Below are 25,252 nucleotides of genomic sequence, written 5' to 3'. Positions count from 1 at the left end.
ACTTTTATTTAAAAGTTTCTTATCATATTTAAAGTTTATCATATTTAAAGTTGCCTTTATTTGACCTAAATGTGCAAGCTGAAGTAACCAAAGTGAGATGATTACAAATTTAATTTAAATCCATTCTCTCTATATTCTGTGTAGGTGTTGTGTCCTGAGAACTATGAGTTATTGCACTATATATTAATATATTTGTACATGGCTATAATGGCAACTGTAGATAATGCTCATCGGCAATTCAGTTCACACATATGGCACATTGTTCAAGCATGGACTGTAGCTGTTTGTAAACTGTATGTCACTCCAGCCATACCCGATACAGTTGGAAAACACACATTTTTCGTAACTTCTGACATCAAATTTGTTACCTTTATTGCTCAGCATGTGTGAATAAACATTTTTTGTTGCCCTGGGTCACAAGGACTGTGTAATCTGCATGCCAAATGCATTTTTCACAGGTGCGTATTCTCTTGCCACATTCACTCATTCTTTTCACATTTGGTGCACATATGAGCAACTGCTTCTAGTTTTTTGTAGTGCTTTGACTTTGGCTGCAAACAATATGGTGTTGCAAAACAGCGCCACTTCTTACGGAATGTCTGGTGGCATTCATTTACCTCAAATTTGGCAGGATTCCCTGACATGGACTTTGAATATGCATATATCCTCTTGACTTTTGCTCTGTCAGAGGCCAATCTGCTTGAAAGCCTTGCAACTGCTTGCACCAAGTAGTATTTGAAGATGCAATGGAGATATGTAGACTCAGACCAAGACTTGGTTTCATAGTCAAACTTTTGTCTTGACTATAGATATCAAGACCATTAAGAACAAACAGCATAAGAGGCATGAATATTTTTGGCTGCCATGAAAGTTAAAAATAAAAATGAAAAAAGAAAGACCCACACAATTGTATGTGCTCCCAACTTTTCAGTAGAATAATTTTTCAGGTGCAGAAAATGCTTTTATCCATGAGGAAATATTTAAGCTTTTATGTCCCACATCATTATTCCATGTTGAGCAACTCATAAATTAAAAAAATATATATTTATTCAAGCTCAGGTCACTGCAAAACTGAACTTTTGCCCAGTACTGGAGAAATTCAAGCTGAAAGAGCAGCTTGTGAAATCACAATGCATGTGAGATCAATATGGTTTGAATCTCATTCATTTCAACTACGGATCAAAGGCGTTAACGCAACGCAAGGCTTTATTCAACACGATCAGTCACAACCAAAGTGACAGGGCACCAGACGACAGATGTGGGGCACAGCACCGCAGAGCACACATCTGGAGCCGTGACTCTCCCACACCCATGTGATCGGGAGCTTATTCAGTCGGCAATCTGGCTGCAACTTCGCTGTCAGATTAACTTGGTTCAGGGAGCGGTCTTAAAAAGACAAAGCATTGGAATAATGCTGGACGACAGGTGCCGTTAGACCCGCAGTCACGCTCGTGCATAAAACAAAAACACCCAAACATCCATGCGCACACATTCACAGAGAGTTCAGTCTTTTTGCAAATCGAATTTGGCACTGAGATCAATGCAATTGCGCACACAGAGCTATAGTTTCTGAAGACTTGGTGAAAACAGAGAAAGGTAGGTAATCCAAAGCGCATGACATACAGCAGTACCCCATACAACATTTAACTAATGATTTACCCGTATGTTTCACCTATTAGCCACACATTGGGAAAAACAGTTCAACACCTCTGATTTGGGGGAGAAACAGCAGGTTACTTACATGCAGGAGTCCCCTGTGTCTCATGTCTTATAACTTAAAACAAATGTGAGACAGGATGAGGAAAGAGCATAAGATTTCTGTCCTGACAGAAGCAATTACATCTTACAGGCAGACCCCTTTCCACACCTGAACAGTATTTCCTTTGAGGAAAAAAAATGTGAACTACAGCTGTACACTGGAGGTAATTGATTTTGCATTGATCCAGTGAATGTTGATCTAGTGAATGTTCTAAAATCAAACATATGATAATGCATCATTTAGCATACCAAAGCCACTCTAACACAGAGGATATGGAAGTGCCATAGCTTTTGTGCAAGTTCATTTGAGTTTTCTGTTTGATACAGGTATAAACCAGACAACATTTTATAAACCCTGTTTGTGAACTGTTGTGTGAGGCATTTATTCTGTGTTTTAAGGAATTATGTTGCTGTTTTAGGTGTATGTAAGTCATGTTACCTGTAACACTGATCTGATAATATTTTATGGACTGTAAATGGCAATGACTATTCTCGTTACCCTGTTTGTCTTTTTTTAGTTCAAATATCTGCTTGAATGATGGCTACTTCTGACATGTGATCTATTTACAGTGAGAAATTAAACTTAAACTGTTAAAGACAGAATATCATCAAGCACCAACAGGTCAGGTTGATACGTGGTGCCCCCTTGTGGTGAAAATGAAAACAAAATTTATTTTTCACAGGACTGGACAGGCATCAAGTTATATTTTCCTTGAGGAGTTAAATTTAGACATACAAGACAGGTGTCAGATGGCAGAGGGACATTTTGAGGATAAATTACCATCCTCTGTCCTCCTTAAACACAACTTCAGACATTTGGTGAATTCGATCACAACCATGTCGTGCGCTACATCAGCAATCCTTCACTTTCACAGGAGACCTAAATGTCAAATAAATACCAAGCAATGAATCAAAATATATGATGTTACTTTTTAAAGCAGTCAAGCAGTCAATCAGCACAACATGTGCAAAGTCAATTTATGTAACACTGACAAGGTCTGGTTACAACAGGCATCATGGTTTGATGTGTTGTGAACCTCTATGTCACTCTTATTTTTTTAAGACCTATCCGGAATGTTTTTAGACGCTTAAACCATTTCACCTAGCTGGAAGCGACAGGAAGACATACCACTTCAGAGTAAACCAACTATAAAAACATAATTTTTAAAGATACAATACACAGAAAGTTCACAATGCATACTGGAATGGCAGCTGTCTGCCACAGCTCTCCCTGAGGGGGTGACCGGCTCCCTCTACAGGTGAATGTCAAACCAGCTTTGCATGTCCTCATACAATATCATTCAAATCACATCATTGTGCAGATCTGAATCACAACACCTCCATACATCATATGCCACTTCCTCTGGGAGACTTTTGGGGACCCAGTTGGTTCCCCTGGCACATTAACGGTGGGGTGTTTGTATGGGGTCACACAGCCCCAGCGGTCATAGGTGTTCCGCTGCTTTTGCCTTCTTGATTCTTAAGGCCGACAAGTTGATCCCAGAGCGCACGCTTCCACTCCTGCCCCTCTAACGAACACATTCCTCCATGAAACGTTTACAAAAAAAAAAATCTCAGGGTTTTTATTTATTTATTTGACAAGCAGCAGGATCATGTTTGTCACCTCAATTTTTCCTTTACATTTTTAAAAGTAAATACAATTATCAGTATACCGGTTTTATTACAATATTTCTTTTTTTTTGTTTGTTTTTCTTACTTTGATACATTAAAAAACACGACAACTGCAAACGTGAGAAAAAAAGAAAGCATGGTTTTCCGTCTAAATGTCCCATCATCTCGTTAATGTCGTAGCTCTTCTGCTTCTCGGGTTTTTTCTGTTAAGTAGACTAAAAATGTAATATCAGCGCTCGAATAGCTATAGGCATTTTCATTGACGCACACGGCGTGGCACTGGTGATGTTGTAAACAGCATAAAAACAGGAGGGGGAGGGGGGTCTGGGGGGGCTGTCTGGTGACTCAGTGAACATCCCCATGATGGAGGCACAGTTCTGCTTCATCTCACAGGAACGCACCAGACAGAAACAGCTAAAAAAAAAAAAAAAAAGAAAGAAGAGGAAACGCTCTCCGTTCTCCAGGTAAACCTCCGGCACGTCCTCTGCATCACGCCACGTAGCTGTACTCGTCCGCCGAACTCTGGCTCCGCTCGATGTACTGCTTGTCGATCAGCACCTCGATGCACTTCTTTATCATGCTGATGCTCGGGCTGAATCTGGCTTTGGACTGGTTGATTACCTGTGGAGGAGAGAGGGGAAACACAGAGAACAAGTCAAACTTTTGAACACACCTGACTAAGATAATGGGAAACATGCATTCAAAGACATTTTGCTTAAAATAAATGTTTGAAATTTGTTTCGTAGACAAATATAAATTGTGAAGTTGATGTCTATGTATGAATTTCCTTCAAAAAAAAAAAGATATTCTTGTAAATTATCTTTCCCAGATGATTTTGATTGGTTTAACCATTTTTCAGTCACTGCATAATTCCATTTGTATTATTTCATAGTTTAGATGTCTTTACTATCACTCTAAAATATGGAAAATAGTAAAAATAAAGAAAAACCCTTCTGTAAGTAGGTGTGTCCACACTTTTGAATGGTACTGTAACTTGAAGCTGAACAGCGGTCTGTGTGACGGCTGTAGCACGTGAATGGTCCGTTTTGCTGTTGTGTACTCCCCTTTGGACTGCACCACTACCCTACCGTTTCCACCCCACGCGCAGAGATTGGAATCAAAGCGTAGAGGATGATAATAAAGGGCACACACATACCAAAACATATCAGAATTTCCTCACGCAACACTGGCTGACACTGCCAGCAGCCTTGGGGGCTCCTGAAACTGGGAGGACAAGTGGCGGGCGCCAAGATCCAAAAGGGGCATTACACAACAGGAATGCAGCGCTCTAATAAGCTATCTGATGGTGCAGAGGGCATTAAACAATAACACCCAGGCTCTCCATAAAGTATGCCCCACATGGGTCCCTAGTAAATCAAATCTGGAAAGTTAACAAACATCAGAAGGGGTGAAAACCAGAAAGAGTTGGGTGCTATGGAGTGGATCAGCGCAGCAACATCAATAGTGACAGTTCAGCCTGAGACTCGATTGCATCACCAGGCAAGTCCTGACAGGGACCTGCAGAGACTCATTCCTGAAGCGTCACCCTGAGCTAAACGGACCGGCCTCTCGCAGTACCTCACCACCTAGGAATTTTCCTATGGATACACGATTCATGTTCTGGGCAAGAGGTCCAAACAGGGGAGTCTTAAATCAACACCAGTAAAAAAAAAAAACAGGAATCTGGAGAGACTTTTCTTGAGGAATCATCTCATGGAAACTCTCCACAGAAACTCTCCACATTCAGCTCCAAGGTTCACTGTCAATGCCAGGGAGTGACAGCCTTTATGTGTTCAATGCATGGATGCCGAAACTGCTTTTCCGTGATCTCATCGGTACTGACGGAGATTCAACAAGGGTCGAGAGTGTCGAGAGTCAAAAGTCTGCAGGCTCCCCTCCGGCATTAAACCACAAGGCTGAAGGCTCACCTCCTGTATTAGAGCGTTGTGTCTCAGCACCTTGCGTGCCTTCATGATTCGGACTATAGCAGCTTGCAGGTACATCTTCCTGTCCTCGTCCACGGCACTCCTCGTCTGCTCCATTTCCTGCAGGGAAGAGATGCATGTTTACGGCTTCAACACAGCTTCAGACGCATCCTGACACGCTGGACATACTCTGTGATAGATCGGGACAGCGAAAGGCCCCTTGACCCCTTTTCACACTTGTAATAAACGTGCCACTGACACGCTGAAGTGCTTCACTGTTCTTAGAGAATACCTGTGGTGTGTCCTTCTGCATCGATGTTGTGATCTTAAACTTTGTTCTTTTACTGGTGAAGTTCATATTTAGAGAAAACGTGGAATCTGCCTCGATGTCTTCCTGTAGGCGAACGGGAAAACAGGTTCTGAGACACAGCGAACAAGAAATTTCATACAGTGCAAATCATGTCACAGAGCCACTCTTGAAGTCAGACTGGCTTCTTGCTACGCTTTATCAAAAGCATGCTTTGTTTTACAAAACAAACAAAATACAATCATATATACAATCTTTATATCCACTTCCACACTAACACAGAAGCCAAGTATATTAAGGAGGGTTAGTAACACAGGTAGGACTCAATCCTCTGCTACACCTAGGCTTTTGAGAGACATTCCTTGGTTGGAGTGTAATATAAAATAAATAAATCGATCGTTTTAATCATTCCATTTCTATGAATGTTTACAATGTCCTTTTTATGCTTTTTCACTTTTATGCAACCATGCTTCTGGCATTGCCAATCGTACGCAGGGCTTGTCCCACTGCAACAATCCCTATACTTCTGGGAACACTGAAGTGGCACAAACGCAGTTCTCGTTTCACAATAAAAGTCAGAGTGCACCTCAGGGAAGTAGGTGTTGACGGAAGAATAGGTGCTACTCCACAGATGACCCCCGAATAATCTGCAGGAGGCTGAAAAATAGTGGACTAATTGTTTTACGAAAGGCTGAGGTAGGTGACCTATCTGATCTACCCACCGGTTTCAATCCCAGGGTGTAAGGCTGTGCCTGCACTCGAGGCCTTACTCAGGAGCATCCACCTTGAGCTAATTCTTATATGTTATATTCACAATACGATACAAGGGAAAAATCTAAAAATACAAAGTGGTCTTTCATCTCTCGATGGTTTTTAAAGGAACTCAGCTTTCTGGCTTTAGTTCTCAATATGATCTCAACATGAAAATGTGCGACTATCCATCCAACGTACTGTATTATACTTCAGAGTCAGGAGGCTGCTGTAAAACGTACCCATTCATATCTACAAATTCTCTTTTTTGTCTGGGAATTTTCTTCCTTCACAACTTGCTGAAGGCCAGTGCTAGAAATTTGTGCTGTTTCTTAGATGTTCGGTGTGATGGAATCAATTCGCTGGGAATGGTCTTTGCTTTAGAGCATGGATCAGTTTTGTCTGTTGGGTAACTCTGTTATGGCACCAAGACAAGGCAAATCTCACCCTTTTGCAAACAAACAGCGAAGAATTATGCATGATCTCACTCATTCAAATTTCCAAAGAGTAAGCAGAGAACAAGTTCATCTCCTTTTAGATTAATCTGACGCATGCTGACAGTAAAAAAAAAGGGCACACATTTTGGATAGATTCCCAGGTGCCAGAAAAAGTATTTGTTTTGTCCTACGGCTACAGACGTATGTGAACCTTTTTCGAGTCGTGGTTGATCATCTTGACGTCTAGCAGGGACTTGATGGTCTTCAGGAGCTCCTTCTCGTTCATCTGGGTGCTGTCCTGGAGCTCCTTGTAGCTCACCGTCTCGCCGTTGTTGAAGGCCAGCAGCACGGCCATCTGGTAGGTGGTGACCATGGCGACGTAGGGCTTGGAAAGATAGTTCATCTTCACCTCGCCTAGGAGAAGAAGAGAGCGCTTATCATCAGACTGAATCACTGGTAAATCTGTCTGCGAGGCAGTAAACTGGGACTGAGCTTAGTCAGTAAAGCACTTTGAAACGTCAACATCTGTGTTAACTCAACAGCGAGTGGCTCTTCTGCATGTTTCCCTGGCAGTGTTTCTGCTGTTCTGTTCCAAGGCCTCTAATTATATGAAGTTTGCATTAGCTCTCGATGGGACTACACCCACAGCATGCACACCGCTCTAGCGTGTCAAAAGCGTGTTAGCACTCTGTCATTTTGTGGATTAGTGCTGAGGGTGAAGCCCTGCCAAGCTCAGCGTGAGGAGACGATCGGCACCTCTTGTGATGCCACTGTGTTATCCTGAGTGCGACAAATACAACATCTAAAGGTGCAGTCTAATCCCATCAAAGTTTTACGGAATCAAATTACTGTGGTTAAAAGACTTGTGTACCGTCAGTCGAGCTATGATCAAGGTAAGTGGCTAGGTGTGACAGTTGTATCATGACAGTTGGCCCCTGGAGCGAAGAAAAGAGATGCGTGCTGATCTTGTCTTCAAAGCCGTGCTGGAGATATGCAGGAGAAGCTCAACAGGTGTGTCCAAACCTCAACTTCCTTGTGATCGGGCAACTCTCAGATAGCTTGGCAACTATAACTGCCGCCCCTGGGTTATCACAACATGCAAAAACTCCTGTTCTGCTCTGCAGAACTGTGGAATATGGTGGCACAGCACGCAAACAGAGCTTGTATAACCCCATGGTAGTGTTCATGCTGAAGTTAACATCCAAAAATGCAGTGGCCTGTATGAGAGGTAGTAAATGAGAGGTAATATATACTGCGCCATAATGCTGACTGTTCCTAGCACAGGTAATCAGAGAGGTGTGAGTGTTTTACAAGCCTTAGAGCAGAGTGTGTTGGTCTAATGCAAAGAATGGTTGCACTTTCAAGTTCAAAAATATGAAACTAAGAACGGAAATCTGGTCATTTAGCGCTCTTGTGAAACGCTCAAGGTGTTCTGTTTGTGTGTCAATTCACACTAGGGACTGCAGATGCTAAATGACGACCAATATGGCCAACAGAGCCAGCCCTGAGAGATGTCCACTCACCTGTGCAGAGATAGTGTAGCCAGGTCAGCTTCCTCCCACTGAAGTGCTGATTGTAAAATAATTCAAACTGCAGGGAAAGGACGGATATTTAAACCAAAATTAGTCACTTCTTGAGCTCAATGGTTTTCTGTTAAAAGCTGCACAAAGCTGAGATTACAGAGTTTTTGTAGGTATTCAAGTATGAGACAATTTTATTTTCACGTTCATTTAACTTTAGTACAGAAAATGGCCCTGTGGATTTTTTTTTAAACTCCTGTGCGACGTTCCTGTTCCAGTAATGAGCTCTTGACACCAGCTCTGTCATCATGGGTATGTCTGTCCTGTCCCAATCCCAGATCAGAGCTGCCCCCCCAATGCCCCCTCCCTGCTGGTGACTCACCATCTGGACGCTCTTCTCCAGCTCCTGAGGGATGGCGAAGGTGGAGGAGGGGACGTGTGTGAGCGGCCAGGCTCCGGCCTAAAATGAAAACACCACCCGTGTCTGTCATTGTGGCCTAGGTCCTAGGTGACCCACCTAAGGGCTGCCCGGTGCCAGGCTACAAGCAGGAGTGAAGCCAGAGGGATCGGGGCTAACAAGGCTACAAGCAGGAGTGAAGCCAGAGGGATCGGGGCTAACGAGAACAGTTCAGCCCCCCCCCGGTCTTACAGAGGTGCTTCACGAATAACACTTCCTTTGAAACCCCATCCATCACTGTGCGCTGAGTGGCACAGACCCCTTCGTTGTCTCCCTGATACTTGTAGGATGGCACAGCCGGATGGCAGCTCCAGGTTTGTGTGAATCACAACTGAAGCAAGTCTTTCTGAATGTCAGTGTTAATGAGGCAAAAGTAGAAAGGCAACACTCTTGCGTATTGTAAAGGCCAAAAGGCTAATGCAATTCTAAAAGTGAACAAACATGATGTTTTGCCTAGCAAGCAGCAGCCTAGCAACCATCATCAGATCTACTAAAAGGAAGCTAACAGGGCAACCAAATCAACATGCTCACACTGAAAATAATGTGTCATAGCTTTTCCTTAGAGTTATTGTTTTTCACTGTTTAACCTGAAAAAATGCTGCATGTCTCTTTCCTGACATGTAGTCACTAAATTAACAAAACGACAGTCAGTGGGCTTATGGCTTAGGGCCTCTTTTTGAGTGCTTTCAAATTAAGCAAACAACACCTTCACTTAATTTAAGAGGTGTGCTTAAAATAACAAAGCCTACTAAGAGACTCATCTGAAAGCATGCATTGAACATGTGAAAATCACAGCACAATGACACTGTAACTTGATAACGCGCCTTTTGTCTTGACTGAAATCCCCGCGCCCGCAGCCGTTTCACCTGAGACAGGAGCGGGCCTCACCTGCAGAACGTAGATCTGGAAGCTGATCCCCAGGTCGACGACCGTCTCCTGCGTTTTGATGAAGTTGTTGAACTTGTTGTTGAGGTCGGCGCTGACGCTCATGTCCGTGTACATGCGGTGGAGCTTGCTCGTGAACTCGTACCCGCACGCTTGCTGAGGGAGAGACGAGACCGCTGAGCCACACGGCGCCGCGGAGCCAAACATAGAGCCCGCTCACAGGATAACAGAAGCCACTCCGACCTCCAGGAGAGCGGTGCTCTTAGTTAGGCACTTCAGTGCAGGCTGGTCTGAGACGCCGATGAGGTCAATTTCATCAGCCATGCAGTAGCTAACCCTGGAGGGATGACCCGAGAGCACTTCCACAGAAACTGATCTGACGCACACCGTTTCTGTAGGAAGATTCTAGTTCACACCACCACATTTAAGAAGCAACCGGCTCATTGATTCTTATTATTACCACTATTTGTGTTAATTTGCCCAGCAGACACTAGATATCCGTATTACCCACACAGCAAAGACATTTTACTGAAGCCAGTCTGGATAAACACCTTGCTCAAGGGTACAACAGCAGTGCCCAAACCCTGGGACTGGAACCTGTAACCTTCTGGTTAGTCGCTCTCATTTATTGTGAATTCACAACACAGTGAAACAAATCTCTCTTTGGTGAGCCCCTTTTACCTTTAGTTTGTTGATCATGGCTTCTTCTGAGTCCATGGAGAGGGAGAGGCCATGGATTAACCTTTTCGCGAGCATTCTCGCGTAAAACTGCAAGAGATAAAGAAGGGCTTTACATACATAAACACTCATACACACTCAAATCAACAAACAGTTGGAGTGTAGTGACCCGCTAATTGAGCAGGCCTTGTGAATCCATGTATTCTTTGCTTGAATATCCAACACATTCACAGGTATGATTTTCAGTAGATTAATATGGAATGAACTCCCCAGGGAGGTTAGGAAAGCGGAATCACTGGCCATCTTCCAACGCAGACTGAAGACCCACCCCTTCAGACTGCATCTCAGTTCCGTTTCAATCCCTGCCCCTAACACCTGCTACCTCTAGTATTTGGTGTTTATTTTATGTGTAATATTGTGATATATTTTGGATTCTGTGTTGTAAGAACTATTGTATCGTGGTACAGTTGGCTTCCGTTAGACTGCACTTGTTAACTTGTGGCAGGGCTCGAATAGTGTTATGCTCACACTCACTGGTCTGGGAGTGTTGTTAGCCTGGTCTGACACTGTCACTCCTTAAACTGAATGGATACATTTATGCTCTATTGTGCTGGAAGTCGCTCTGCATGACGGCATCTGCTAAATGCATGCAATGTAACGTAATGTAATATAAAAAACAAGCTTTAAAGCACTTCAGTTAAAGCAGTTAATGTAAATGTATCTCCTGTAGCATAAAAAGAACTGCAGCCAATTCTACACCATTTAATTTGGCTGAAAACCCTCAACAGTGGACACGTTAGGACACGTTATAATATGCCAAACACGAAGGCATTTGCAGCCAAGCCATTCATTTGAAGTGCAGAGTGAAAGATACCTGTCAGGTATGCCTCTGCTGTCAGCAGCTCTGCCACGGGGGGAAATCTCTCACCTTCTGAAAGACGTCCTTGTCATCGATGTATTTGAACACTGTGATGAAGCTGGTCAGCTTGTCCTCCACCTCATTTTCGGTCATTCCCTTGGCAGACTTCTTCAGCAGATTGTCACAGTACTTGGCAAGCTTGGGGCGGGGACAAAAAACTAAACATCAGATGCGCCCTCTAGTGGTGAAATGTCATTACCGCGAATGACACTCACAGAGTGAGGGACACTACTGTTTTGGGGGTTGACTCTTCCTCTTCCTGGTGCAGCCAACAGAGAAATCATCAGAAAAGCCATAAAGGGTCAAATGAACCGTGCGTCACAAACAGTGACTAAGACCAAAATGATGAAGGGAATGATTTCCCCCTCTTTCTCAAAGTGAAACAGCTGGCATATGAAAGTGCCACTCTTGAAAAGAGCAGGCAGCACTTACTGTCTGAGAATAGCAGAATTATTAGCACTTACCAGTTCAGGAGCTTTGCTAATGGATTTTGGCTCTCTGTAGTTCACCACTGAAGTCAATGCCTACAAGAAAGTGAAAAACAGCTGTTATATAAATCCCAAATATGCTAAATCTTCTGGTTGAAAAGTGAACAGTATTCGTCATTTATATTGTGACTTGTAAGTTACATTAATAACCATTTTAACTAAGTATTTTGTTTTATATCACTTAATACACCTAATTGTATTCACAAATCTGGAAGAACTGTGTTCCTAAGTTTTCCCACACATCAAAACATGTACTGGAAATTGCTCTGCTAAAGAGATGTCATGTAATGTAATGTCAAAACAATGCAATGAGTTTCAGTCCAAACACATCTCACTATCGCCATCTGCTGGACATTCTGTCTGCAGGCGTTTCTGAATGTTCCACACAAAATCATTACTTCTTGATCTGATCTGTTACAGTGGCAGCTTTAATACAAGTGGGCAAAGCAGAACTTCAGCACATTTCAAATAATCAGTGCATCCTTCTTATTGAAAGATGTAAAAATGCACTTTTTATTTATGAAACAAAGCAGAAAAAATAATTAACGTGTTTATAATGTTACAAAGTAGAATGCATATTGTAGCAAACCTGTATGCTCTATTTCAGTCTACACACTACGTGCAACTCTTACAGCAAAGCATTCTGGTTCATAGCCCACTGCATGAAAGTACTTGGCTGTGATATTTTCCCCCTCATCTAGGCATCTCGCAGCAAACCAGAAACATATTTGATCGTTAAATGCTACTCATCAATGTCTTTACAATTTGATGCACTGCCCCCCACTGCAAAAACTGAGAGAGACTGAGGAGCCCTCAGCATATAACAAAGGGTGTACCCTGTAAACCATCTTGTTTGGCACTGTGAGTGGAACCCTGCTATTAGGCCCCAGGGAGGAAGTGCGGGCTTACCTTATCGAGCGCGCTCATAAAGTGCTGATCCCCATTCAGGACGGTGTTAATGAGCTGGACAAATTTACTGTGGACCTCTAACACGGACTCCACAAACTGGGTTGGCATCTGGGAACGCCAGAAACAAAGCGGCTGTTATGTGTACATGTAACATAACCCGCGCAGTAGCGCCAACACAGACACGGTCATTAAAATTCTCCGCAAATGCATAACGGTTTTTCCACGAGATGAAGCCTGCACAGGCCCTGACCGTTCCCTGACCGCTTGGGTCGACCGCCTCCCTCAGGGCCGGCACTGTGGGGGTGCTTAACACCCCCAGACAGACCTCAGTGCACCCCCAGTTGTCTCCTCATATCCCGATGTCTACATCTATTATGCTTTTTGTAAGATATGACGTTTTGTACCCCCCCCCCCCCCCCGTAGACTGCAATGGCACCCCTCTGTTTTTCTCCGGGAGCTGAGTCTGCCCTCCCTTTCTCCAAAGAGCCCACCCAGCGTCCCCGTCCAATGAGAGCCGGGGCAGCGTGCTCGGGGGCGGGCCCTCTGGGACACTCACGCTTTCCTGAGAGAGGTTACTGGTGGCTCGGAGGCCCTCGTCGTGAATGTGGACCTGGAGCTCCTGGATCATGTGAGGTAAGCCGCTGGAGACGGCGCGCAGTAGCGTGTACATGTTCGCCATGTCTGCGAGAGGAACAAACGGCGTTACACGGCGTTACACAGCATTACACAGAGCAAGCACAGCCAGGCTGCTACTCGGCACTACAGCTGCGCCAGTCACTGCTCCCACAGAAACGCTCTTATCTGTGCAAAACACTGGCAGGTGTTGACAGCCCCCTTTTCTTCTAGTTACTATCTTCCTTCAATCACAGATCAGAAATCTGGAACGGTTCATCACTTTACTGCTACGTTCAGTGAACAGGAAATGGACTGTGCTCACAAAAAAAAGAGAATCACTCAGAAGCAGGGTCTCCGCCTGAGCTGAGCGTCAGTAATGTGATCAATGGAGGTTCTTTACTTGTGACGATCATTTCATCACCTCAAGACTTACCCAGGGTGGACTTACGCAGCTTATCATTGCATACAATTGGGTAATTACTGAGGCAATTCAGGTTAAGTACCTCACTGACTCAACGTTACAACAGTGGGCCTTCCAGGGTTCAGACCTGCAACATTAAAAAGCCAGTTCCTGAGCCACCAAACCATACACACCCACATGCTGTCTTCCTACACAGCCAGCTACAAAGCTCCTCTGATTATCAGCATCACTTTAGGGTGCCTGAGATCATTATTACATTACGTTATTGGTTTAGCAGACGCTCTTATCCAGAATGACTTGCATGTGTTATCATTTTTACACGTTATCCATTTATACAGCTGGATATTTTCTGAGGCAAATGTGGGTTACTAATGTGAGTACCTCGCACAAGGGTTCAGCAGCAGTGCCCCAGCAAGGAACTGAACTGGCAACCTTTCAGTTACGAGTCCTGCTCCTTAACCGCTGTGCTACATTGGCGCCACTCATTCGGAATAGTGTCTTTAAGGAGTGCTTTGGCTGACTGACCGTCTCTCCTCTCCTGGCGTGTGATGTTCTGGCATTCGCCGTGAAGGAACTGCAGGTGGTCGGCCACCATCCTCTGCTGGCATTCGTGAATGACTTTGGCGTAAGAGCTGGGGTGCAGGTACTTGCGACATCGCACTTCTTCGTCTTTCAACCGCCCTAAAACCTGGGGGAGGGGAATGGGAATGACCCGGTTTTACTGAGCGCACGAAACCCACCGGTAAGCCAACCCACCCATCCGTGCTTGGAGACGCAGCGAGACTACAGCTAGACTCACCCTATGACAGTGGGTGGAGTTACTGGAGCGGAGAGACTAATATCCTGTCACCCTGACAGAGAACTATGAGCGCTGAACAGATCTGAACTGATACTGAGAGTATTTCAGTGACCGCAACAACAGATGGACACACATATGGCCAATCAGAGAACGTCCGTGGAAAGAGCTGGCTCCGGGGGAACACGAGCTTTCTGATGGGCGAAAGTTGGACTGGGATGAAAGCAGCATGTGTCCGTACAGACCCTACCCCTCCACCCTGCAGTAGCCAGCGCATCCCCCCACCCCCCCCCTCCAAAAAACATGACCCTGAGGCCTTCTGCGCACGAGCGCTAACTTTAGCTTCAGAACTACAGCTGGCTGCTCCGCAAGGCTCCGCACCACGGCAACAGACTGGAGGCTGAGAGGACATCTGTTTCCTCACGCGGGGAAGCGGTCTGCTCGACTCGCATTGCTATGATACACACGCACTGTGAGCTCTGCTCCTCCCGCTGTCAGTTCCCGGCAAAGCAAACCTGCAACGCTTCCTATCTCCCCACAAACCATATCTGACCAAAAATTTTGTTGTCAGCAGGCTGCTTTTGTTTGGGTACATTTTGTACCACCTGTGCACCGCACTGAATCGCTGTTGTAGCCGTGTATTGGGTCAGGGAGCTGGGGGTGCGCGTGATGGGTGATGTGGCAGGGACTCATTGTACTCAACACCCGCTTCTGCGCTGCAGTCGCCACTACCTTCTGCTGATTCAGAATCAAACCAAAAGCATCTTCAGTTTCTTGCGTGTTGTGTCAGCGGAGAACTGCTTGCTCCTCGGATACGCGTTTTAGACAGCACCGTGCGCTCTCGTAGCTCGTACGGCTCTGGGACCGAGCCCGACAGCACGGCAGGTGCTGGCCTGCCAAAGTGAGAGGTGGCTGGGGACAGATGGCACACGCTGAGACAGTTGGCAAAGTGCGGTCTGGGTGCCTATCAGGCATACACACACACATACAGCTTTATGTGACAGAGGCCGTGATTGTGTGTGAATTCTGACAAGTGCAGTCAAGGTAACGAGAGACACTCGGTGATGTCAGCGCGTCCTCAGGGCAGGCTGGTGTTTCTCTGGACGCTCCCACTCCACAGCCAAAACAGCTTCTGAGAGATGGCTGTCGCCTTAGTCCCTGCACACAAAACTCGCCTCAGAGAAAACAGCCAAAACAACACCTGCTGTTGTTACCTTACCTTTTCCATATACTGTGAGCAGTTTGACTCTTGTAGTAGATTGGAAGCCTCCTGCTTGTAGTATTCGCCTGTTTTCGCCAGAAACGGCCCTTCAAAGATTTCCTGATAAAACTAAAAATGGAAAGAGGGGGAATGGAAGATGAGTCACAGGTGAATTCATACACTGGTCAAACTGTGTAAACACACAGAACACGGTTCATTTCCCTCCTCGGATAAGATGGCGGAGAACAATTAACACTGACATCACACGCAAGTAAACAATTTACTTAATAATTCAATGATACAATTAATTGATATTCAATTTCTAATAAAACTGACATGAGCTATTGACAGAGAGAAACTGACATTACAACTGGAAATATATCACTCATCTTAAATTGTGAAGCTACACCTCAAGATGGTAGACAGCAAAGGCTTGCAAAGCAACGGATTCACAGCAGTTCAGAATTAGCACACTGCGCAACCTGCTGAAGACAGCCATCTGATAGCTCAGGCACTCCCAGCTATCACGCTTACCTTAAGGGGAAACTTTTTCTTATACTGTTCAACATGAACAAAGGAGTTGATAACCCCATGGATTACTTTCTGATTCGGGTCCTCTCCACAACGGTCACTGTCAGTGCAAAACACAAACAGCTGTTTCAGCGTTACGGTCAAGCGGTTCTCTCTTCTACCAGGGGTGAGAAAGCTACATGCATGACAATGTGACTTCCTTTTCTCTCAAATGTCTTGATTAGCCTTCTCATGCACTGTATATACTACTGAGCAAGAACAGTAGCATTGCGTTTTATCAACCTTACAACATTCAGTCTATTTGTCCCATTGTTGTTTTCTTTAGATCATTACAAACACATTGTGTTTAATGGATCATATTGCTTTTCTGACAAAGTGTCTTCTGGTTGTAAGTCTTCTATAACTGCACATGTTATAAAATCCAGGGTTTGAAATTTACACATGCCAGCCCACAGGTAGATTTTGTCTTTAGCAGGTTAGAGTTGCAGGGTCACTAACCACTCTGGTGGGTGCTTTTGTGTAAAAAAAAAAAAAAAAAAAAGAGATAAAAATGACAACAGCCTAGTAGGTTAATAAAAAAAACCAAATGCACACCCCTTTCAATCTGTTTCAAATCTGTTTCCTACTGTGAAACAATTTCAGTACCCTCTCTCACTGTCCAGTTGTGAAATCTTGCTTTGGTTGACCAGTTTTTAATGCTTCGTATTAACGCTTCAAAAATAACAGAGGCTGTGATGTATGTCAGTTAAAGTAAATTATTAACTATGTGCAAACTAGAATTTTCCTGAAAACTTGAAATTGCTTTCAAGCTCCAATTGGACAGACATTTTAATGACGCCTGCAAGACAACTCCTGAGAGCGAACTGATAGCTCTAGTCCTTGATGCCCCTCAGGGTCAGTCAGGGCCCTCGGGGGCCCCGTCAGTATATCACAATAAAACATACTGTAATATTTACAGAGTAAGGCTTCACAGAGAAGCAGTGCTGACAGAATAAACGGCCCCTGAAAAACATGTACTGCGATCACATTTCATGTCACCTGAGGAGAGGGTGAAAGGGTAGATGGGATGTTAAAAGGACATGTCACTGTCCAAGCTCAAATGTAAAGCCCTTTGTAACCCTGCAACTCTTTTCATAAACTTTTTAACTTGCTCACCACCCTGGATTTGGGAAAATTCATTAATTGACAAATGTAGAATCATACATGTTATTCCTTTGTTGGAAAAAAAAAAAAAACACATATACGCATATTTATTTGTAACTCAGTTCAAGCACCTTGCTCAATGCTACAACAACAGTGTCCCACCTAGGATGTGATCCAGCAAACCCCTATTTGTATCACTGCTGCCCATTAAATAAACCTATCCAGTGTCCTCCTTATTTAAAAAAAAAAGTTACACAAACAGTAGACAAGACATAAGCATGACTCCTGGTCAACATGCGGCTGTAGCTGTGAGCACTTTTGGCAGGGTGCCACACTTGTGTGCCGAGTTTAGAAGACAAGGGTTATGGTGCAAGCACCCCCCCCCCAAAAAAAAAATCTCTCCCTGTGAAGCGAAGACCCACTTTTTGATCTCGTTCAGTAGCATCCGGATCAGAACGGCCTGCAGGGGCTCCACCATCAGCTTCCTCCACATGTCTAACGCCAGCTGTGGACACACAAGACATCACCACCTCAGCGTGGGGCTTCCACAGCAGCACAAATCGTCTCTACCGGCCTTAGCAGGACGGACGGGCGCAGAAAACAAAGCTGTCTGCTCACGGCCTCTTCACACCTCATAAATGTGTTTAACAATGTTTTTGGACCACTTTTCAGTTCCAAAAGAGAATTCTACACACAGTTACAGTTATACTTTTCACTTTTTACATATTTAGGGCAATGTATCACCTTACACAATCCCCTGAGGTTACACCTGCAGTTATTCATTTAGCAGACGCTTTTATCCAAAGCGGCTTACATACACCTATGACATACGTAAACTGTTATCTTCTCATTTTTTTAAATCCAAGACATTTTCACAAACTATTTCAGGAAAAACAGCTCAAATAAGTACGCTGCATTCATACACGTCATGAATATTGTTACTGAGTCTTGACTTTATCCGTTCCTATTCTAGTCTTAATCCATCCATCCATCCAAATTTTGTTTAGAAAACAGGTGAAAAACTGCCCTGCAGGAATGAATCAGCTTTAGGGGATCACATCTGCAGTTCCTTGAGGCAAACCGCAGCTCTGTAAAGCACCCTGGCCTTTACCTCTCCTATTTCCATCAGCGGCTCGTTCATGTCCACGCCGTAGCCGTACTGCAGGTCCGCCTCCGTCAGTTTGTTTTTCTTAATGAACTGCGTGTTGAGGTACCTGTGTTGAGAGGAGACAAAAAGAGGAATTTACATTTACGTTGATATTTATTCATTTGGCAAACACTTTTATCCAAAGTGACTTACAAGTGAGGCAGTGTACAACACAAGCAAGAAGCCATATCAGGAGTCAACAATTCCTTGATGGAGCTTCAATAAATCCTTTCCAGGTGCCACTGTTGGCCGAGCCATGTTGAATATTTCTCTTTACCACATACCATCAGTGACAGTGACAGATGGAACCGGTGGGCCCTGAAACAACAAACGCGTTTCTGGCGTGCTGTGGGTTTCGTTTTAGGAAAGAGGGAACAGAGGAGAAAGATGCTGAAAGAGGCGAGAGAAACATGTGATCACAGAGAGGACAGCTGCTGTAAGCAAGTGATCACACGCTTCCTGCAGTAAGCGAGGATTCACGTCCTCACTGCGTTTAGGCCAGAAAGAAATACACCAAACAATATAAATGACTACATCGATAACAGACAAATAAATCAACAAGACAACAGCGGTGGCCACATCTGTACAAACAGGCAAGCCGCACGTTTGAACGTCCTCGTATCCTGCAATGCCTGAGAACCTATGGTAAGATACGTGGCGTGCTTGTTTGCGCGTGTCCATTTCAACTGTTTATGTCGTTTTTTGTTTTGTTTTTCTCAATGGTTGTTTTGGTGACCTACACTAAGCAACAACGTGCCTGCCTGCTCGAGTCATCGACTGACTGACTGCCTGCTGGCAGCTGCCCTCCGCTCTTTGATCTCGGGTTTCGCTTTTTTTTTTTTTTTTTTTTTTTGGAAACGGCGTGGTGCGATGCGGAGCAGAGCGGGACTCAGCGGGGGCGGCGGGGCGGGGGAGTCGGACGATGACAGCCAGCGCACGGCCGTTCCAGTCTCGTGGTCTAAAGCTGGCACTGCAGGTCCCACTCAGCCACCGAATGGAGAGGCCCTCTGATTGTGTCCCCCAGGGGGCGCTGCGAGGACTGAGGGAAGCGGGCAGGAAAAATGCCCCGGGATCAGCTGTATCACGGAACCTTCCGCTCTGCCAAAGCCCTGGGCCTTCCACAGCGTTACAAACACCACCAGCGGACAGGCACTTGTAAAAATAGCCCCCTTGTGCTTCCCTGAGAGGTATCAATTTCAAACGGAACGACCGGGCATGTCCCGCTTTTAAGGCTCAGCGGACAGCGCTTCCAGCTGGCCGGCTGCACGGAGAACACCAAAGAGCACTGAAAACAACTTCTCCGTCAGATAACACCTTACAAGTCTTGGAACATTCAGTACAAACTTACACTGAGTGATAATACAGCAAAGTCTATAAAAATCCGGTGAGAGTCAGTCTGTTGCTTCTCCAGCTCAGTTCACAACCAGATAAAAGAGAGGCTAAGGAATAAAAAAAATCAGGGTATTTTTTCTGTTACTGAAGAAACAAAATCTTAAGAATGTCAACCGTGGACAACAGGTTTTAAAGAACACACAAGAGCCATCTCATTCTGACAAGGATGCGCGAATTTTCAAACAACTGTCAGTGTTACATCGAACCACGCTGCACCCAACTTCCCATTCTGATCCTAAATCACGTGACATTATAAAGGCTGTTTTCCCTCTTCTGTTCACCTTCAGACAATGGAAGCAGTGGAAAAGAGGACATAAGTAAATAGGCCCCAAGGACAGAGACACACTGAATAAGCGCCACTCACCTGTATAAGCAATCCATGTAGTCAGCTCCCTTACTGTATTCTTCCCAGTATCTGTGATACATCACAAGAACCTTCTCCTCTGACTCTAGAACTTTCTGAAAACACACAGCAAAACACTTTTCAACAGGCATGCATCACCATAGCTGTTTGAGACACTGTTACATTCCTCCTCCTAGAACAGGGGTGTCAGAGTCAGATTGTGGAGGGGAGCGCGAGGAACAGCTACCGAGTATACATTTTAAAGGCTCCGTTTACAACCTTGCATTTTAGCAGGATATTTCTTGCATGCCTGAAGCATAAGCACCATTTCCACTGACAATTTAAACTTTGGAGATGAGGAAAAATGTCAACCTAAGAAACAACATGGCTAATTAAAATATTAAATATAACAATAATTAAATAACAGAAACAGAGCTGCAGATGGCCCTCTACCATGTGAAGCCACTGCAGGGAACGACGTACGGTTTAGAGTATTAACGTATGACTCTAAATCCAGGTACTCGGAGTAAGGTGGATGCAAAACGCTCCAACAGCATGCTAAAAGTACGCACCTTGTAGAGTTGTCGAACATGGTTTTCCAGGAAAATCTTTGTCTCTGTGTACAATCTTTCCCCCAGAGGTTCTGGGTAAGCTACACACAAAGCATAAATGTCCCTGACAGATGAGTTAAGGACTACACACATGTAATGCTGTATTAGACATTATCAGGGTATGGGATATCTAATAGCTTAAAAAACTGTTTCTTTGTGCATCCTCACTGTGCACCACAATAAATGGAATAAATATAATTTAAATACATTACTGTCTTTTAGCAGATGCTGTGATCCAGAGTGACTGACAATTTTATCCATTCACTGAGGCAACTGTGAGTTAAGTACCTTGCCCAAGGGTATAACATCAGTGCCCCACTGGGGAATTAATCCTTCAACCTTTCTGTCACAAGCCCTGGTCTTTACCACTACACCACATTTCTGCCAATGTTCAATATAAATGATTCTGATAAACAAATATGTTAGAGAAATGCACCTTCTACAATATTTGCTTACCGGAATTAATTACATTAATGTAATAAATTATGTCCTTAATTGTGTTTGCATATCCAAATTATTACCCTTCTTAAAGTGCAAAGGAAAATTTCCACACTAAAGCATATGCAGGTGACCCTCAGCATTCGCAAACACCACATTATTTGCTTATGGCGGGGGGGGGGGTAGTAGTAGTAGTAGTAGTAGTAACAGGCTTATATGCAAATGGGGATCTATTCCTGAGACACCCAAAAGTACATCATCATGCAATAAACAGTTGATAAATATTTGTATTTATTTATTAATGCCATACCTTGGTTAACGAAGGCTCTCAAAACAATAACATAATGACATGAACATTTCTTTAATAACTAAAAATGTTATAGGCCTATTTCCTCATGGAAAGCAAGATTCACTGTGGCCCTTTTGGTCAAATGATGAAATCTGAATCAAATTTTCAAACTCAGATACTAATGTGCCAAAACTAAGGAGGGTGGAATCCAGAGAAATGAAATGCGAGTGTTAATGAACCTTTATTAATGTATGTTAAAACAGGCTTACTAAACTAATGTATACTTCACGTTTCATATCAATTTAATGTTATTTCTCTGGCAGTCAATTACACTTTACTAATCCCCTAATTTCAAATAACAAAATGACCCAATGGAAATCACTCACTTCCCTAACTAAGGTATATTGGTGAACAACTGTAACACATGAAATGATGGTAAACCTGAAACTCTTAGTGTGGTGCTCTGTGGCTTGTGAACCGAGCACTGAACAGGGAGTTATGCCTGATGCAAATATCTGAAACAGTGAATGGTAAATCTGCAAATACAGAGGGTCTCCTGCACATCACTACAACAAACTGGAAAGAAACACCTGAAACAATTCCCCCCCATCTCCTATTAAACTATATTAAAAAAAAAAAAAGATGTAATGGTTTGTTTGTAATGGTTTAATGCACTCACTAGCTTTACCTCCTAGTTGGTACCTCGCCTGGCCAACCTTTGGAACTTTGTCATGCAGTGCTTCTAATATTGTTGACTCTGTATGGTTTTTGGCTTGTGTTGTATTGTACCTCACTTGTAGGTCGCTTCGGATAAGAGCGTCTGCCAAATGAATAAGCGTAAATGTAAATGTAAATGTAAAGAAGAAACCATCTTGACAAATGGCAGCGCGAGAAGTGCGCTGTTCAATGCTGATCTTTTCATCTCAGATGTTAAAATGGAACTGTTAGGATTCTCTGCTGCGTGTGATTTCCACACTGAACGCCCGCGTGACAGAGGAGGGCAGGATACGAGAAGCGGTCGTTCCAAGTGGCCCTCTCCACATAATCGAGCATCACCACTGCTTTGATTGTCGTCAGGAGCTTGTTCCATGTCTCGTCAAAATCCACCACCCGTGGCTTTAGGGACATTGTACTGTTTCTTCTTCAAGCTGTGGAGACGGAAATCATAATAAAAAAGAGCACTCCTTCAGTAGGTAAAGCTCAGAGAATCTGAACTTTGTGTAGCAGGCGATTGTAATTGCAAGGGATGGCAAACAATATGATCTTGCACGGCTTAAACTACTAATACTACAACTGTGACAGTCTTTTATTTATTTGTGCTTGCAAAGGTTTTGTTGTTCTCATCAATTAAAGATGTTATTTCTGAACAGTTTATGTAATTACATTGCTCATATAGGAAAAATCTGATTCTAGAATTTGGATACTGGATTTGGATTTTTGAGTGCATATCATATTGACAACTCAGCAAGAACACAAAGTTTTAATAAGTTATGTTAATATGTGTATTCCTATTCCTGAATCTGATCACTGAAGCCAGAGATATCTAGTATGTTCCATTTTTTTAAATACATAACTAAAGAAAAATGTCCTTAAGGAAACAGGACAAAGATCATATTCCTGGGGCTACAATCGCCATCGGCTGTGATACGGATGACTTTCCTTAAAAACCAGAAAAGCAAGATTTTTTCTGGCCAGCAGTCTTCGCATCGCACATGTGACAGCAACAATGTCAACGCTAGGATTAGCTAGCAAATGTAATTTTATAAAGTCCTTGTTAATAGCTGCTGGCCACTTCGTATTGGTTGCTAATTGTCAGCTAGATGATTTACAATCAATGAAATGACCAAAGCACAAGTCGATGCTAATTTATTTTACAAGCAGCTAGCTAGTTCGCTAAAAGAGCATTTATTCTGCTTTGCTAGCTGTCAATAAGGATAGTAAACTATAATCAGAGAATAAGCAAGCTAGTTTATCCCGCTAGCTAACTACCCCATAAACGTTTATACACTTACACGATAGCATTTCTAAAGCTAGTGAGACAGGAATCCAGCTAGCACTTCGTATAGAAAGCCGAGTATGAAACAAAACGTGCTGTCACAGAACTGTTCTCAATGATTTTAGGTAACGTTAGCTCGCTAAGAATGCTTATTTAGCTCGGAGAAAGGCCTAGCATACTAGTTAGCTTGCCAGCTAGCTAGATGAAACACATTAAGTTTTGGACACATTTATTGTCGCCCAGCTAGTGCCGAGTAATTTATTACAGCTACATGACTGTATATTGAAACCGCAGAGGAAACAGATCCTTATATCAATGACAGGATGCTTGCAAATTAACGCTGGGAGCATTTCGTTTGGTACATATCATGCAGGGGTGAACCAATAGCAAAAATAAGAAGACTGACTTGCTAGCTAACAAGCTAGGTTAGCTAAGAATGTATCGCCAAGATCCTACTGAGGCGGTAGCGTTATAGCGACCGATGCGAGAAAGCTGTTAGCCAGCTAGCCAGTCATGGTTTCCCATTACTTGTAATTTGCTAAGGACGAGGCCCTGTACAGTGATCTCGGCAAACCGAAATATCAACACAAACACGGGTGCCGTGGTTTGAACGGCAATTACCTCTGGCAAATGTCAGTGTATTCTTAAAAACTTAGCTTTTCTCCTCTGCTGTCACAGGCTTGGTCTTTCACTACAACGCTTCCATTAGACTGCCTCATAGAGCTTACCATTGCACCAGCAGCTGGAGGGGACACACTGAATTTTAATAATCATACTTATTGCATAATGCAAACTTTTTATTTAAAAAAATCAACAAACTGGATTAAAAAGGCATTAAAACAACACGAATGACAAAATAAATCTGCAGTAATTGTTAGAATATTTATATTAAGAGGTTGTGTAATTGCGACATCTCTGTTTCTTGATGGTATCACCGGCAACTATGGGTGCCCATTGAGCTCTAACATTACAAACTTTTGAAACAACTCCTTTAGCCTCGCGTACTAGGAGGCTAATTGTGGCTATTAGTGGTGTGTATGACATTAATTAGCTAGCGCCTATAACATGACGCCATACCTTTAATCTTTGACAACATGTTATAAAATATATTGACAGAGAAATCAGTACAAGTATTAACAGTAAAAAAATTGCACTAAATCGATGGAAAATGACACTCACGTTAAAACTCAAAACTTAAAGACAAATGGCTGATTGAATCTTACTCACGTATTCGCGGAATTAATAGTATTAATATTCAAGGAAGCAAAGGGAAGGTTATAGCCAATTTGAGGCATGATTCTCTGCTTCCGTTTTGTACTGGTCACATCCTCACAATCCCACCCATGACATCCTTTGCCTTTAACTCCCAGACAGGCTCCACTTGTTCAATGCAACACCTCCGACGTCAACGCACTTTAGGAGTAGCACACAACACGCCTCTTGGCTGATATTAATGCCATTCCACCAGGTGGAGGAATAACATTTTATTTAATAGACGCTATTCTCTTGTTATTCTCGTCCAATAAGGTCACACTTACAAGAGCTGGGCTGGTGGAAGGAGAGCAACACCTGCAGGTATACTAACCTCAAACAGTCCTCTCATAAGGAGGTGAATAACAGCAGACTGTAGTTCCAAGGTCTGAACCTCAAGATAACAACAGTCC

General features: G+C 43.6%; 1 protein-coding gene across 3 annotated transcripts; it reads right to left on the bottom strand.

Annotated features, from left to right (window-relative positions):
* Positions 1-3,704: 3,704 nt before the first annotated feature.
* Positions 3,705-24,291, bottom strand: LOC118773553 (cullin-2). 3 transcript variants are annotated; one of them, XM_036522539.1, is made up of 21 exons: positions 24,210-24,291; positions 22,602-22,740; positions 20,827-20,929; positions 20,276-20,370; positions 18,484-18,586; positions 17,795-17,877; positions 16,233-16,329; positions 15,717-15,827; positions 14,227-14,389; positions 13,222-13,346; positions 12,666-12,773; positions 11,733-11,792; positions 11,278-11,406; positions 10,353-10,439; positions 9,675-9,827; positions 8,712-8,789; positions 8,333-8,399; positions 7,021-7,223; positions 5,608-5,709; positions 5,319-5,435; positions 3,705-4,011 (listed from the first exon to the last, which is right to left on the bottom strand). In XM_036522539.1, exons 2-21 carry the CDS (start codon positions 22,718-22,720, stop codon positions 3,880-3,882), a joined length of 2,235 nt encoding a protein of 744 aa, XP_036378432.1. In that variant the 5' UTR covers positions 22,721-22,740; positions 24,210-24,291; the 3' UTR covers positions 3,705-3,879. The 3 variants fall into 3 exon arrangements, with proteins under 3 accessions (XP_036378432.1, XP_036378434.1, XP_036378433.1); XM_036522541.1 differs by lacking the exons at positions 20,276-20,370; positions 20,827-20,929; positions 22,602-22,740; positions 24,210-24,291 and adding an exon at positions 18,804-19,007; XM_036522540.1 differs by lacking the exons at positions 20,276-20,370; positions 20,827-20,929; positions 22,602-22,740; positions 24,210-24,291 and adding an exon at positions 18,673-18,766.
* Positions 24,292-25,252: the final 961 nt, after the last annotated feature.

The sequence above is a fragment of the Megalops cyprinoides genome, chromosome 2 (assembly GCF_013368585.1).
Source record: "Megalops cyprinoides isolate fMegCyp1 chromosome 2, fMegCyp1.pri, whole genome shotgun sequence".
Taxonomy (NCBI): Eukaryota; Metazoa; Chordata; class Actinopteri; order Elopiformes; family Megalopidae; genus Megalops; species Megalops cyprinoides.
This window is presented reverse-complemented; position numbering and strand designations above follow the sequence as displayed.